Source organism: Bidens hawaiensis, unplaced genomic scaffold (assembly GCF_021521415.1).
Source record: "Bidens hawaiensis isolate Kalapana, Puna unplaced genomic scaffold, B.hawaiensis_p1.1 tig00054967_1, whole genome shotgun sequence".
Taxonomy (NCBI): domain Eukaryota; kingdom Viridiplantae; phylum Streptophyta; class Magnoliopsida; order Asterales; family Asteraceae; genus Bidens; species Bidens hawaiensis.
The window spans coordinates 26,293-42,256 of NW_027499921.1; the positions used below are offsets into that span (position 1 = coordinate 26,293).

The 15,964-nt window shown below is 40.6% G+C and overlaps 1 protein-coding gene across 1 annotated transcript; it reads right to left on the reverse strand.

Moving 5' to 3' along the window:
- Positions 1 to 9,927: 9,927 nt before the first annotated feature.
- On the reverse strand, positions 9,928 to 12,681 carry LOC143600854 (uncharacterized). Its single transcript, XM_077078411.1, has 2 exons — positions 12,269 to 12,681; positions 9,928 to 10,245 (listed from the first exon to the last, which is right to left on the reverse strand). Exons 1-2 carry the CDS (start codon positions 12,585 to 12,587, stop codon positions 10,145 to 10,147), a joined length of 420 nt encoding a protein of 139 aa, XP_076934526.1. The 5' UTR covers positions 12,588 to 12,681; the 3' UTR covers positions 9,928 to 10,144.
- Between the last annotated feature and the right edge of the window lie 3,283 nt (positions 12,682 to 15,964).

Here is a 15,964-nt window from a genome sequence, read left to right on the forward strand (position 1 = left end):
GCTCTCAATCACTCAGTGTCACCTGAAGGAATGAGCAAAGCCGGGAACAATCCCGCACAAGGGCGGGAGGGGGAATACTCCCGCCCAAATAAGCCAGTCCGTACGATACAGGAAGATCTTCTGTACTGTACCTGACGAGGTATGGAAAAAGATCTGACTAAAGATATGACAGCTTATTGACAACAGTATGGCGAGCAGCATGCTCATGTACTGTGTCACTATTAGCCGCTGCCTACTCACCAACTACTGCCATACCACGTGCGTAGCCGGCAGTTGGTGGAAAAGGAATAGTACACAGCAGGCCTGGTCACTATCAGCCGCTGCCTACCCACCAACTACCAGCAGGGCACGTGCGTAGGCCACTGTTGGTGGAACAGGAACACTGTTGCAGCCGGCCACACCTCCTTGGAAACCTACCTTCGGCTATAAATACCACAAATGGTATGACCATCACATCTTATCATATATCATCATATTATACCTGATATCTGCTCTAGCAATCTCTTAATATACACTTATATTTAAAGAGCAATCTAGTCTGATTCTCACGCCGGAGGGTGGTCACAAGGAGGAACCCCCCCTTCTCAGTGACAAGCTCACGGTGTCTGTTTTGCAGGTTATCAGAAGAACCATCTTCTCAGGGTCTAACCCCTCGAGGGAAACATCTATCTAACCCCCAGGTTACCAGTAATCTGCCCGGGGTCCGGTTAGTGTTTCTTCATTGGCGCCATCCGTGCATAAAGCTAGAACATTTTTCTCCAGTTTTTTCAAACTTCTAAGATGGTTAAAGAAACTCCGGTAACCACAACCCCAGCTACTGGGGGGAATACCGGCAACACAGTTTTTACAAACACTACCCCGGCTACCCAAGCCGGGGCAAGTGAAGTAAATTTTACGAACACTACCCCAGTTACCCAAGCTGGGGCAAGTGCAGTAAATAATCGCTCACTGGGAATCACCGATACCCAGTTAGAAAAACGAACAAGACTCCCCCGCCAAACTCTCGATGAGGTTAAGGCATGGGCGGAGGCACGTCAAAAGGAATTCCAAGCTGAGTTGGACGAACGCTTGCGTTCCGTCCAACAGGCTGACGAATTCGAAGGATACTGGGACGATGACTCGGAGGAGTCCGACTCCGACGCGAACCCTCGCCATAGGGAAAAAGGGAAGCGTAAGGAAACGGACTCCCAACCGAGAAGGCATTTTGGACAAGCCTTCAAACCAAAAAGCACAGGTGGAAGTCCACGAGACTTCTCCAAAACATTCAGACCAAACGTTGCAAATGCGGGAACGTCCAAATTTGCAAGGGACATTGCGGAAGCAATCGCCCCAAAAAGTGCCAAACAAATGTCCAGCATAGGCACATATGATGGTATATCTGACCCAGATGATCATTTGAACAGATTCATAGCCGGGGCAACCGTCAGTAGTTGGACGGAACCCACGTGGTGTTACATGTTCCAAATGACGCTTGTCGGGGCTGCTAGAGCGTGGTTCGATCGTCTACCGGTCAACCACATCTACGACTGGGCTGACTTCCAACAGAAGTTTAGCCAACACTTCAGCCAGCAAAGAAAGTATACCGAGGAGCAATGGACAATCCTCAAGTGCATTCGAGAAAAAGACGAATCTTTGCTAGACTTCATCACTCGCTTCAATTCGAAGAAGCTAAGTCTGGGTAACATTAGCGAAGATCTTGTTCGCGCTGCTTTTATTCAGGGCGCAAACGACCCAGAGCTCATCCGCACCTTAACGGGTAAAGATGGCATGCCATCCACATGGGATGCCATCATGACAGCAGCTAAACGCTTTGCGGAAACGGAGAAGCAACTGGGTAGAGATCTCCCACAGAGCACAAACCTCTACACCCAGAAAACAAGGGAAGACAACGTCCTTACCGCCCGATTAAACAAAAAGCGGAAGCTAGGCATTTGGCAGTCAAGGGTAAACTTTGACACCTCATCCGGCTTGCAGCATCGGTTAGGCGGAAGGGATAACGTACAGTCCAACAAGAACTCCAGATGGACGCCGCTCACCAAAAGCGTCACCGAGATATTCGCTACTGAGGAGCTCCCATGGCCAAAGCCTCAAATAATCCGACATCGTCACAATGCCGATCGGAGCAAATACTGTGACTTTCACAGGACAAAAGGCCACAACACTGAAGAATGCATAGACGTAAAAGACATGGTCGAAGCATTTGTCGGAGATGGGACGCTCGCACACCTCGTGGCGCAATGAACGCTGAGCAGGCTGATGCGTGTAGAACCCCATCGGGGGAAAACACGAACAAAATTCCAGCTTCAATGTGGAGACTACATGCTGCGTAAAGAATGAGATCCCGAACCAGGTGCGTATCGGCTCGATGGCACTCCCATCCCAACAACATGGAAGGGAGCTCATTTACACAGTTTGCATGTAAATCAATTCCAAATTTGTAAAGAAAAGGCCAAGAGCCACTTCTAATGGAAATGATTCTCCTTAAAACATCGACGCTGATGATTCTACATTTATACTTTATGAACTATCAACACTGATGCCGGTTTTCACCGCATACATAAGTGAGTCGTTGCGTGGGGAAGGCGGCAAAACCCGCATAAACCCAAAAAACGACAAACCTTCACGCAGGTCAGTTGAAGGGGAAAAGTTCAGTTATCCTACTAAATGAAAGTGCCGGTCTATCCGCATGAATCATGATAGAGGAAACTGAACACTAACCTATTAACAACCGCGCGTCGAACGGTTAATTTATTCAACACGGATATGCCGGTTTTCACCGCATCATTACGTGAAGTCGTTGCGTGGGGAAGGCGGCAAAACCCGCATAAACCCAAAAAACGACAAACCTTCACGCAGGTCAGTTGAAGGGGAAAAGTTCAGTTATCCCATTAAATGAAAGTGCCGGTCTATCCGCATGAATCATGAAAAAGGGAACTGAACACTAACATATTGACAACCGCGCGTCGAACGGTTCAATACAGAATTTCTAACAAAAGGATGAGGAAAACCTACACGCAGGTCAGATAAGGGTAAAGTTTAGCCATCCTACTAAGTGCAAGTGACGGTCCTACCCGCACAATCACGAAAGAGGAAGCAAAACTTCACACCTATTATCTACCACGTTCAAAGGTTAACTTATCCTCAAAAAAGGATGAGAAAAACCTACAAGCAGGTCAGATATGGGTAAAGTTTAGCCATCCTACTAAGTGCAAGTGACGGTCCTACCCGCACAATCACGAAAGAGGAAGCAAAACTTCACACCTATTATCTACCACGTTCAAAGGTTAACTTATCCTCAAAAAAGAATGAGAAAAACCTACACGCAGGTCAGATATGGGTAAAGTTTAGCCATCCTACTAAGTGCAAGTGACGGTCCTACCCGCACAATCACGAAAGAGGAAGCAAAACTTCACACCTATTATCTACCAGGTTCAAAGGTTAACTTATCCTCAGAAAAGATGAGGAAAACCTACACGCAGGTTAGACGCAGGTAAAGTTTAGCCATCCTACTAAGTGCAAGTGACGGTCCTACCCGCACAATCACGAAAGAGGAAGCAAAACTTCACACCTATTATCTACCACGTTCAAAGGTTAACTTATCCTCAAAAAAGGATGAGGAAAACCTACACGCAGGTCAGATATGGGTAAAGTTTAGCCATCCTACTAAGTGCAAGTGACGGTCCTACCCGCACAATCACGAAAGAGGAAGCAAAACTTCACACCTATTATCTACCACGTTCAATGGTTAACTTATCCTCGGAAAAGATGAGGAAAACCTACACGCAGGTTAGACGCATGTAAAGTTTAGCCATCCTACTAAGTGCAAGTGACGGTCCTACCCGCACAATCACGAAAGAGGAAGCAAAACTTCACACCTATTATCTACCACGTTCAAAGGTTAACTTATCCTCAAAAAAGGATGAGGAAAACCTACACGCAGGTCAGATATGGGTAAAGTTTAGCCATCCTACTAAGTGCAAGTGACAGTCCTACCCGCACAATCACGAAAGAGGAAGCAAAACTTCACACCTATTATCTACCACGTTCAAAGGTTAACTTATCATCGGAAAAGATAAGGAAAACCTACACGCAGGTTAGACGCAGGTAAAGTTTAGCCATCCTACTAAGTGCAAGTGACGGTCCTACCCGCACAATCACGAAAGAGGAAGCAAAACTTCAACCTATTATCTACCACGTTCAAAGGTTAACTTATTCTACACTTGGAAAATTGCTAATTTAAACTAAAGTATGCAAGTCATAACGTTTATAAAGCAAGGAATCCAATAAAAGAAGCGGTCTTACCCGAACAAAGATTTATATTTCACAATGATTCATTACAAGAATGGCCGGGTAACTACCCGCCTACAAGAAAATAAATCTATACAAGCTAAATCTATCCTAGCAGTGGGAAGAGATCTTCAGGATCAGGCTTCAGGGCCACTTCCATTTGGACCAGCACCGTCAGTAGAGCGTGGCAGTTCAAGGAAAGCCTTAAGGATAGCTAGCCCATCATCAGCAGCAGCAACTTCATTCACCTTCTCCACCACCGGATGCGGGAAGGCGGCGTACTGATTCACTGCTTGGTCGTAAACAGCTTCAGTATCAATATTGTACAAAGGGAAGTTGGAAGGCGGGATGCCTTTCTCAACGAACCCTAGACCAAGCAGGAAGCCGACCTTTTCCCCATCTTCGTGAGAAGCGTTGAGGGCTGCGCTCATTGCATCATCGTAAGAGGTCTCAGCAAAGACCCGATGCACAACCTACAAGAAAATATACAAGTGTCAAAACCTTTTTACAAAGAAAAGCGTAAAGACAAGAAAAGCTTACCTGAGACAACGCTTCTCGAAGAAGCCATTCCTTGGCAACCAGAGCTTCTTGGAGGGCAGCTTGAGCTTCGTTACGGGCGCGTTCGGCTTCACTCTTGTTGAGGTTGGCAAGCAACACTTCTTTAGCCGCAGCCTCTTCGACGCCCTTTAGCTTACGCTCAGCATGGTCAAGCACCCCCCTCTGGTCCAGGATTTCTTGGAGCTTTTTGGCGTCTTCCATCGCCAAGGCATCATGAGCCTGCTGGAGAGCCTCTAATTTGGCTTTAAGCTTCTCATTCTCCACGCGTAGAGGCTCAGCAACAGCTTCAGCCTTGGTGGCCCTCTCGGTTGCGTTCCTTGCAGTTTCCTTAGCCAGCCGAAGCTGTTCATTAACAGCTTGGGCAGCCTTGGAACGGGCCTCAAGTCGAGCCTGAACTTCAACCTCGAGGGCCTTGAAGGCCTTCTCATTCTCCGCAGCCACTGCGGTAAGTTTTTGGTTCTCCTCCCGGACAGCCCGCGCCTGAGCTACTTCCTTAACGCGAGCTGCTTTTAACTTGTCGTTTTCACGACAAAGCAGCTCGACGCGCGGCTGCATCCGGACCAGGAGAACCCGAAGCTCATTGCTAAGCCTACCCTCCTGGTAGCTAGCCATGGCTTCCCCCAACGCACCACTAGGAGCAGCGTGACGAGCCCACTCCACGCACTCCACAGGGGTGCGAAGGGTTGTTCCTCGGCGAATGTTCCATCGTGGAACATACACTTCATTGGAATCCGACACTGCAAAAAACATAAAGCAGTTAGGAAAAGATGATAAAAATATATATAAAATGGCACAAAAAAACCCTACGCACCTGTAGGGTCAATAACAGGCCGATAGCCGCCGAACCCATCACCTGAACCCAAGGGAAATCCATCCAAGAGGTCAGGCAGATGGGAAGGTGGCAGAGATTGGCGAGAAGCCCCATGCGTACCTGATGGATCGGCCGTCTTGGCCGATGACGGGGGCATGGTAGCAGCCGCCGCGGATTCCGCAGCAAAAGTAACCGCCGGCTCGGTGAAAGATGCTGTAAAAATAGCACTCACAGCCGGCGGTGACGTCAACTCAGCTGGAACAGTCGGCTCAAAGGAGTGAGCAACTGAACCAGCGGAAGCAGGCGCAGGCGCCTGGGTCGACGCCTCAGGTAGGCTGACCAAGCCTACCGTCATTGGCGGAGAGGTACTCCTCTGCGCTCCACCCTGGAATGCGTCAACATCCACACCTGCGTAAAGAAGAAAAGTGTTAAATGATATTAAGCTATGAAGTTAAAAGATAAGTTTGTACTTACGGGTTTTCTTGAGCCTAAAGGTACGGAGAGGCGGGGACGGACCCGATGGAGCCGGCCTCTTTGCGCCGGTCACCGTCGTCTTCTTTGGCTCTCCGGAGGTGACAGTCGCAACCTCTGGAGCGGTGGTCTTATCACCACCGGGATTCCCCGCCACCTCTTCGCTCTCGGTCTCCGAATCAGACCGAGGCGCTGGATCGGCAGTGGAGGCCTTCTCCTTCCCCTTCCCGCCGGCAGCCTTCTTCTTCCGCACCAACGGAGGACCATCTGCGGATTCCTCATCAGAACATACGATTAAAGGAATTCCAGCAGAGGTTTCAACATTGAGGGGTCGAGGGTCGAATAGCGCCTTACCTGGCCGACGGGCGCTAAGGATCTCATGGCCTAGCGGATAGACCTCCACGAACCGATCCGCCGTTTGTTCCAGGATGGGCAACTCGTTCTCGTCCAGAGCACGAGTACCCATCCGAGCGGGACCGTCAGCCTCCCGCGGGTTCAGGAGCGACTGCAAGTCGTTCCCCTCTGAAATAAACAGGAAAGTAGTTGGTGAGTAGCCGCTGCCTACTCACCAACTACTGTCATACCACGTGCGTAGCCGGCAGTTGGTGGAAAAGGAATAGTACACAGCAGGCCTGGTCACTATCAGCCGTTGCCTACCCACCAACTACCAGCAGGGCACGTGCGTAGGCCACTGTTGGTGGAACAGGAACACTGTTGCAGCCGGCCACACCTCCTTGGAAACCTACCTTCGGCTATAAATACCACAAATGGTATGACCATCACATCTTATCATATATCATCATATTATACCTGATATCTGCTCTAGCAATCTCTTAATATACACTTATATTTAAAGAGCAATCTAGTCTGATTCTCACGCCGGAGGGTGGTCACAAGGAGGAACCCCCCCTTCTCAGTGACAAGCTCACGGTGTCTGTTTTGCAGGTTATCAGAAGAACCATCTTCTCAGGGTCTAACCCCTCGTGAGAAACATCTATCTAACCCCCAGGTTACCAGTAATCTGCCCGGGGTCCGGTTAGTGTTTCTTCAGTCATTCACATAAGAAGTCAAAGTAAAGGTTATTAAGTTAGCTAGTTTTTTTTATTCTTTTCAGGAATCTCACACGACTTGATTCGGTTTGTTCTCATTCTTCACCATATAGAGCTTTGAGCCAAACATTTATTCGCGGGCAAGTTCTATTTGTCTACTACAAATTGAGTTGCATTGGGAGCTTTGTCTCTCTACATTTGTTTTTTTTTTTGTTTTGAAATTGCCATTTGTGCGCTCCCTTATTGAAATCACCGCTCTTATGGTCACACGAGAAGATTTCTATTCTGATTGCCGCGTGGTTGCTCTAGCCATTCTCTACTTTGTATCTGGTTGTTTTTGAATAAGTTGGCTTGTCGAGCCACAAGCCAAGTTTGAGCTCAACTTTCAGATCGGTAGATAGATTTTGAGACGAGTCGAGTTTGCCAAGCTCTAGTTAATCATGGCTAAACTCCTAAGTAGATGTGAGCAACTCTACTTACATTGTAATGCATTAATAAGTCATATATGTGTTGGTGACTTATTTTGATGGCAAGTCCATCAAATTAATGGACCTTGATGGGTCATTTAGGTCATTTAGGTATAATTAATTGCTTGTGTTTGATGATAGGTACACTAATCCAGCATTAATGGGTCTTAATGGGCGTTGTCGCCGGTGGTTGTTTAGGTTACACTAAGTAACATCAGGACAAAACAAGTCATTTAGGTGTTAGTGACTCGTGTTTGATGATAAATTCATTAATTCATTGTTAGGTTACACCGAGTCACCATTAAATCGAAACAAGGAATCTATGTGTTAACGACCTATGATGATGTAACAGGCCCATATTCTAGTTCGATTTTTTTTTAATTATCAAGTAATATTAAAATTATAATTATCTAGTAATATTTCTGCATTTTCTTTATCATGGGGTATGCAAATGATGCATAACCAGCCGACTTAACAATGATCATTTCATCTACTTTAGCCCATCTTTATTTAAATAAACTTAACTTTCTTAACAAAAAAATTCTAGAAGAAACACGTTTAAAGACATTATGCTGATGTTTGAAAGTCGTATGATGTTTCTTAGACTACTTCCATTAACAATCTCAATCTCATATTATAAAATTAATTTATCTCTTCTCAATCTACATAATTTAATTCACCACAATCTTTACACACATTCACAACCCATCCCAACTTAAAAAAAGTATATTTTTTAACGAAGTCCGTGTTAAATAAAATTTATGTCAGAATGTTCATAATTTTTTTTTAAGAAATATCATGTATTTAATTATTTTTTTACTTCAAGTATTAAAAGTTAATTGAATAATTAAGTTATTGGGGGTTAGTTTGGATTGCAATCTGGGTTTGCTCTAACAACCTAGATTGCGTTATTTTCTTTTTCAAATTTTTTTTAACTGTGGGCCCACTATTCTCATTATAAGATTCTCAATGGAAGTAGTCAAACACATTTTCATTTTCTAGAAAGTCCTTTGGGTATCTATGTTTAGATGGATCATCCATGCATTGGTTCCTTCTATTACTAATACTTACCAAATTTAATACATCAACTAGACTGTTAAGAGGCTATCTCTTAATGGCTCACAACCTCTTAATGGTTAAGAGATAGTCTTAAGTCTGAATGGTCTTAACCATTCAGACTTAAGACTATCTCTTAACCATTCAGACTTAAGACTATCTCTTAACCATTAAGAGGTGAGCCATTAAGAGGTAGACTCTTAATGACTGTTAAGAGGCTACCAAACAGCCCATAAGATGATTTTTTTTTCTTTTTATGAATGAGGATGACGGGTGAAACATTCATCATCATCATTTTCGTACTTAGTATGTCCCATCAATAGCAAAGTTATGGTAGGGTTTAAGAATGGTAAGATGTAGACAGTCTTACCTCTACCCCATAGGGATAGAGAGGCTGCGTCCGGTGAGACCCCCGACTCGGTAGTAGTTTTGCATCAAACCTTGGACATAAGACACATAGCACTCAATCATCGGGACACCGGCTGATGGGTGTATGTACCATTGTCTTTCGACTATCAATGCCACCACATGATGCCTGATTAACCTTCCGCCACTTTTAACGTTATTTTCACGAGATTAGTAAAATAACGTCAAAATTAATGCAATTTCACTTTTGCCCACCCGAGGGTTCACACACATATATATTATATGTGCGCACCGCAAGCATGGCGTAATTCATTTGAGTTTTTAATTTTTTTCGTTCTTTATTTATATTTTGAGTTACAGATTTTTTTATTATTTATTTTGAATTTTTATTAAAGATTTTTTTTTCTGTGACCACAAATTCTCCAATACTACTTATTTTTGTCTTCAACTGTATTTCAACCTTTTTCTATTATCAAATAATAATTCACATCCAACAAGTTATAAACAAAATAATAGTTATGTTGACATCGTAAAGGTGATACTATAAAACATTAGATATGTTGACAAATTAAAGGTTATACACTTATGCTATAAAATTCTAAATACAATACTAACACGAACTAGTCAGATTTTAAACGTAAATGAATCAGTCCTTAAATAAAAGTTAAATAAAAGACATGTTTGAAATATCTTAATAGGCAAGTTGTATAAAGGTTATATTGAGAATTAAGTTGGCTGACAAGCCAACCTCTTCAAAAGCAAGTTGTATATTAACTGCATTATTTTGCAAATGTGCAATTAACAACACAAGAGTTATCACATCATTATACATTTGTACCATTATTTATTTGAACCCATAAAATTATTAACTTAAGCTATTAAACATAAAATTCTAACATAAATTAACACTATTACATCAAAGTTGAGTAATGAACACACAAATCATATGTACAAATGATAAAATGTAAAGAAGAACTTCAAATAACACAAAAAGGTCAATTTACAAGCATCCAAATTCCAAAGCAAAGTATTTCCCCTCTCAAAGTCTAGCAATGGATGCCTTGACCTTATTTTCATCTTCACAAAGACGACAACGGTGACGATGATGACTGACGCACGGAACAAGCAACAACTTGTGCCCATTGTCTCAATCTCGTCTTCATGATCCGAGGATCATCTCCTACATCAACAAAACACCATCACAAATCAACAAATTTGAATTCACAATTGATAATTTCGAGTTATTAACAAACTTGAATATCAAAAGGTTACGTAAATGGTCCCTAACGTATACCCAGAATTCACTTTCCATCCACGTTTTATCGTTTATGTTACGCTTATGTATGAGTTTGGCCCTGTATTTACCCATACTCAGTAAGGGATGCAAACGAGTTGAGCTGCTCATGAGTTACTCAAGATCGGATGAATAAAAGGCCCAAAACCACCAGAGCTTTTTCCAACTCGAGCCTCAAATAAAGCTCATTTAGTTATCAAGCCCGAACTCGAGCCTTGTATTGGAAGCTCATTTAGGCTTGTCGAGCCTTGTGTAGTTTTGAGATTTACCTCTTTAGGAATTCTATGTATTAACTTCACACTGCAGACTACACAGCTAAGCTCGTTTAAGGTACTACACGAGCTTGAGCTTGAGCTGAGCTTAGGTTCGTTTAAGATTTTTCTCAAAATATATTAAACTAATTATAAACGTATATAAATTAATTGATAATATTTAGGGGTGTAAACAAGCCAATGAGGGCTCAAGCTTGAGCTCCGCCTGTTTGAAGCTCTTTTTCTAAAGCTTGAGCTCGGTTCGTCAGTTGTTTTTCAAGCTTGGGATCGGCTCGTTTATTAGTTATCTATTCATTTTATACGTTTTTAATTATTTTTATATATTTTTTGAAAAACTTTACACAAGCCTAAGCTCAGTTTCAGCTCGAGCTCATATAGTACACCTTAAACAAGCTAGAGCTTTATTGGGTAACATAAAACTAATACATAGAATTCTAAAATAGGTAAAACACAAAAAACACACAAGGCTCTAGCTCAAAAAAGCTTGTCTCATTACGAGCCTTTTATCTATTAGAGCTCGAAACAAGACGAGCTTTTCGGGTCGTTTGCACCCATATGAAAAATAATAAACGAGCCGAGCCCGAGTTCGGAAAAACGACTCACAAGCCAAGCTCTCGGGCTCGTCTCGTTTACAAATTAGTCAAGAGACCATTTATGTAATTTTTTTTCTTCGAAAATAAATTTGCAATTCAGATATTAGAGCAAAATTGGCAGAGTACAAACACAACTTCAAATTAACAAATCATAATTTAGAATACATAAATTATAACTAAAAAAACATATATAAGTAATTAGTAAATAATAAATAAGCCAAGCCCAAGTTTGAAATGTTTTTAAGCCGAGCTCAAGTGTTTTTGAGAAAAACTTTAAACAAGCCTAAACTGGGCTCTAGCTCGACTAATTTCGAGCTCTTTTCCTAAAACTTAAGCTCGGCTCGTGAGTCTTTTTTTCAAGCTTGGGTTTGTCTTATTTATTATTTACTAATTACTTATATATTTTCTCAAAATACATAACTCATAACTAAAAACAAATACAAACAAATTAGTAAATAATAAACAAGCTAGACCCTAAGAGTGTGCTTGATGCGGTTCGGTGCGGTTTTTGGCTAAAAACAAACCGAAAACCAAAACTTCGGTTTTTGGAGTTTTTGAAACCGATCGGTTTCGGTTTTTCGGTTTTGCCATTTGAGCTTGAAAATTCTAGGTCGAAATTTTTTTTTGACAAAAAGTAATGAATTTAGGTATAAATAATTTTGTTAATTGTAAAATAATAAACTATTATACATTTAATCAAAAATATTGGAGTTACATATTTATTAAATTCTTATAAATTACTTAATATATAATATAAAAAAAACAAAAATGTAGGAATTCGGTTCGGTTCGTTTTTCCGGTTTATTTACATGTAAAACCAAAACCGAACCGTTTGTGCGGTTTTTACAAAAACATAAAACCAAACCGTCGGTTTCTGTTTCGGTTCGATATTTTCGGTTTGGATTATTTAGTTTTTTCGGTTTCGAATTGGTTTTTTCGGTTTCTTGCACACCCCTGCCTGACCCGAGCTTAAAAACACGACTCAAGCTCGAAACAAGTCAAGCTCGAGCTTTAACAAATCATAATTCAACCAAAAATAATTACCTCGAGCAAATAATGATGACGAATCCGGTGACGTCACCAACGGCGATTTAGACACCGTATCATTATACTGTTTATTAACGGCGTAATACAACCCTAACGCCGGCAGAGTATTAGACAGCCGATCATTGGATTCACTGAAGCCAAACCCTAGCTCAATACACGCTTTGAGCTCATCGATATCTTCATCGGTCACGCTTTTGTTACTCCGGCGATGGTTTTGCTTTCGCCGGAGCCACTCTTCGTCTCGGACGATGTCCGGTGACCAAGAGTTGTGTTTGTAGAGTGGTTGTTGCCGGGTGGGTGGGTCGGCCCGACCCATTTGGGCGGTGACCCGGTGGGTTTGAGGGTCGGGTTCTGGAATTGAAATTGAGAGAAGAAGAGTTAGGTTATGGTTATAATAATAAGAGGTTGAAGGGGCCACATAATAATAATAATATAGGTGTTTTATAATATTAATCATAGGGGAGAATACTATTTATTAATTTTACCAACCTTTTGATTATTATTTTTATAGCAACTTGAGTTTTTAATGAAAAGTCAGGTTTAATTTTCATTTATAATATTTTTGGAGAGGATATATGTGGCTTAACGAAGGAAGATTGGTTTGATTTTGAGGGAGTCTGGGTTTTATCATTAATGGGTTTTCGGATGAGCGGGTTTTCTCTGAAACTGGAGATAATTTGGAGACGTTTAAGGGTGCCGTACGGCTGGGTCGGGCCAGCTGGTGGTGACATTTTACCATTGGGTCACCCCGTACAGAGTACCTAGACAATTCTCTATTTATCGGTAGTTTAAGAAAATAGCGTTGTATTTTTTATAGTTTCTCATTTCACAAAGTACTTTTTTGCTCCTTGTCATTTCCATTGGGGAATGGGCAATCGGGTTCGGGGCATGCCAAGTCAAAACGTGTTAGAATGGGTAAATGTAAGAATAGATGTAATTCGCTAGTTCGGTCAAAATGGGTTTGAGGCTCACTAGTCAGCTATTAACGTTTATTCTTGGCCTTTTTTATGCTGTTTAGGTTAAAATATGTTTGAGTTCCACTAATTAGCTATTAACGTTTATTTATAGCCGTTCTAATGCAGCTTGGGTAGCCGGTATTTGATGAAAGAAAGTATGCACCATCAATGTTGAAAGTTTTGGTTAATTTTTGTTTTTTTAATTATATGGGTAATTTAACAAAGTTTTTATCTTTACGGAACAAAGAAGGTGACAACTGAGGGACTAGGTTCAAGTAAGGAAAGAATAAGCAACAAAATCTAATATGTAAAGATAAAAGATAAAAATATTTCAACTTAGCTCAAAAAGTATCCACTAACGTACTCTTAAAAACGTTGGAATTTAAATATTTATAGCTATAACTAAAACTTATAAAATTTACTTAATATAATACTTGTGCTTATGACATGTAACTAGAATGTTCTAAAAATATCAGCCTTCACGTTTGACCATGATTGGGTCCACGTAGTCCATTATTTGTGGGTCAATATACGAAAGTTGTGGGAAATACTACAACTACTTCTAAGAAATAGCATGATATATTTTTTGACTTGTTAATATAAAACCACTTGATTTTATACTTAACCATAAAAATGATTGTATCAATTTGTTTCTAATCAAATATATTAAAGCATTTACCTATTTAATAAAACTCTTGTTATATATAAGATCCAATCACAACATAATTCCTGTATCTAATATAAATAAATACTTAAAAGGTGAAACAAAAATAGATGTATAGATTTCAGTGAAACTATACATTGTATTGCTAGCTTGCTAATTCCGATCAGTTAAATGATGCAAGAAGTTTCAAACGTATTGTTCTAAAGTTAGAATGAATATTGCGGGGGGGTGACGTATTACGTTCGATTTGGAAAATTGTTAATTTGGTTAATAGTATAATATAATATAATATAATATTAATGATGTTTCGTGTTTATTATAACTAATTAACGAAACGTGCAATGAAATTGGCCCCGGTTTTGCTTTGGACCGAATCCTATGTATTCATTACGTGTGAGTTTTGATAAAGACTTCCACTCCATCCCCATTGGTTGAGTTGAAGCAAGTAAAAGTATAATTCTTCCTTTATGTAAGTATAAATAAAATTTATTCTTTCTTTTTCCTTAAAAGTTGTAAATATGTTTTAAGTTTCATGTTGTTGTTTGTATATATGTGATTAAAAAATAACAAGAAAGAAAAATAGATTGTATGGACAACATTTAATTTTAACAATGGAGTGTTTGATGAAGGAAAATAATAAAAATCTAAAACTAAAAAATAAATAGATTGTGATGTGTAACTCCAAACTCCCCCCCCCCCCCCCCCTTCTTACCCGGTTCTCCAAACCAATCGAACAACTCTATGGATAAGTGGTCCTATGAGTTGAATTGCGGGATCCAATACGGGCCAACTTTCAAGCCTCTATACCAAATAAGACTTTTTTCCCTGATTTTCGTAATCTTTTGACTTTACAAAATTAACTTTACTATGAACTTTTACTCGGACGTGATGGTAAAACTAGAAACAAGGGTTTATATATTGGATATCATACACAAGATACTCTTCTCTCTTAATTAACATCTCACACGCGAAGACGACTCTTACACATAACACACATGTCTCTTTCTCACACAAATTCATCGTCGTCGTCATCAATCATCAATTACTATAACAAACTCATTAATTTATGGAATCTAAACAAATGTATACCTAGAATGAAATAAAATTCTAACAAATTATGCAAACAAACTTGTAAGAAATAAAATGCATCAATGACAATAGATCTTTATAAGCCCCTACATCAACTTGAAACAAATCTTCCAAAAACACGGCCAACCCCTCATCCAAACCTTGAAAAAAGGTTAACGTCCAATCCAATCTATTCCTCATTCTCATTTTCTTACCCTTTTTTTTTTAATTTCATTGAGACTAGACGTGGTTCAAACCCTATTTGCTTAAACCTTTGTGGCGTCGTCTTCAGAAACCCTAAAAAAATCTAGTTCACAAATAGACAACTAAAGTTTCAATACGCTCAAACATTGCTAAAAATATACATAAATGGTCCCTACAGTTACACAAGATGTTTAAACTGTTTAACAAGACGGAATAATTAGTGATTACAGTAACTTATATCGCAACAATCTCAAATCCTAAAAGTCATAAGTATGATGATAAAGTTGAGTTTGATGGTATGATAACTAATGATTGTTTGTTTACATGATAACTAACATTGTTCTCTTTGGTATCATCAGGTTCTCAACCAAACCTGCAACCAGATTTGCTTTTGACTAGAGAATTCAAGATGTGCAATGGAGACGTGAGTAACATTACTAAATTGTTTCCCATTCAACTCCTCCCTCGGTTAATAGGTTTTCTGGAAACCATTTGTTACTTCACAAGTGGCAAAGGTTCTCGGGACCAACTTTTCTATCATTCGAGCTTTACAAAGTACCTCGGGTGCCTCTATTACCTTTGCCTCGGATGCAGATAGCAGATATCACCGCCACACGTTTGTTTGTATTAAGGGAATAGAGTATCAAGTAACCGCTGCTATGCATTTCACAGAAACTGCAATTTTAAGGTTGAAGTACTACTGTCTTAATGTCGTTATCGTATCAAAGCTTTCTTCTAAATGGGTTTGGTCTTGCAGTTCGACCGGGTTGAGTGACAACATCACCTAGTGATTTTCATGCC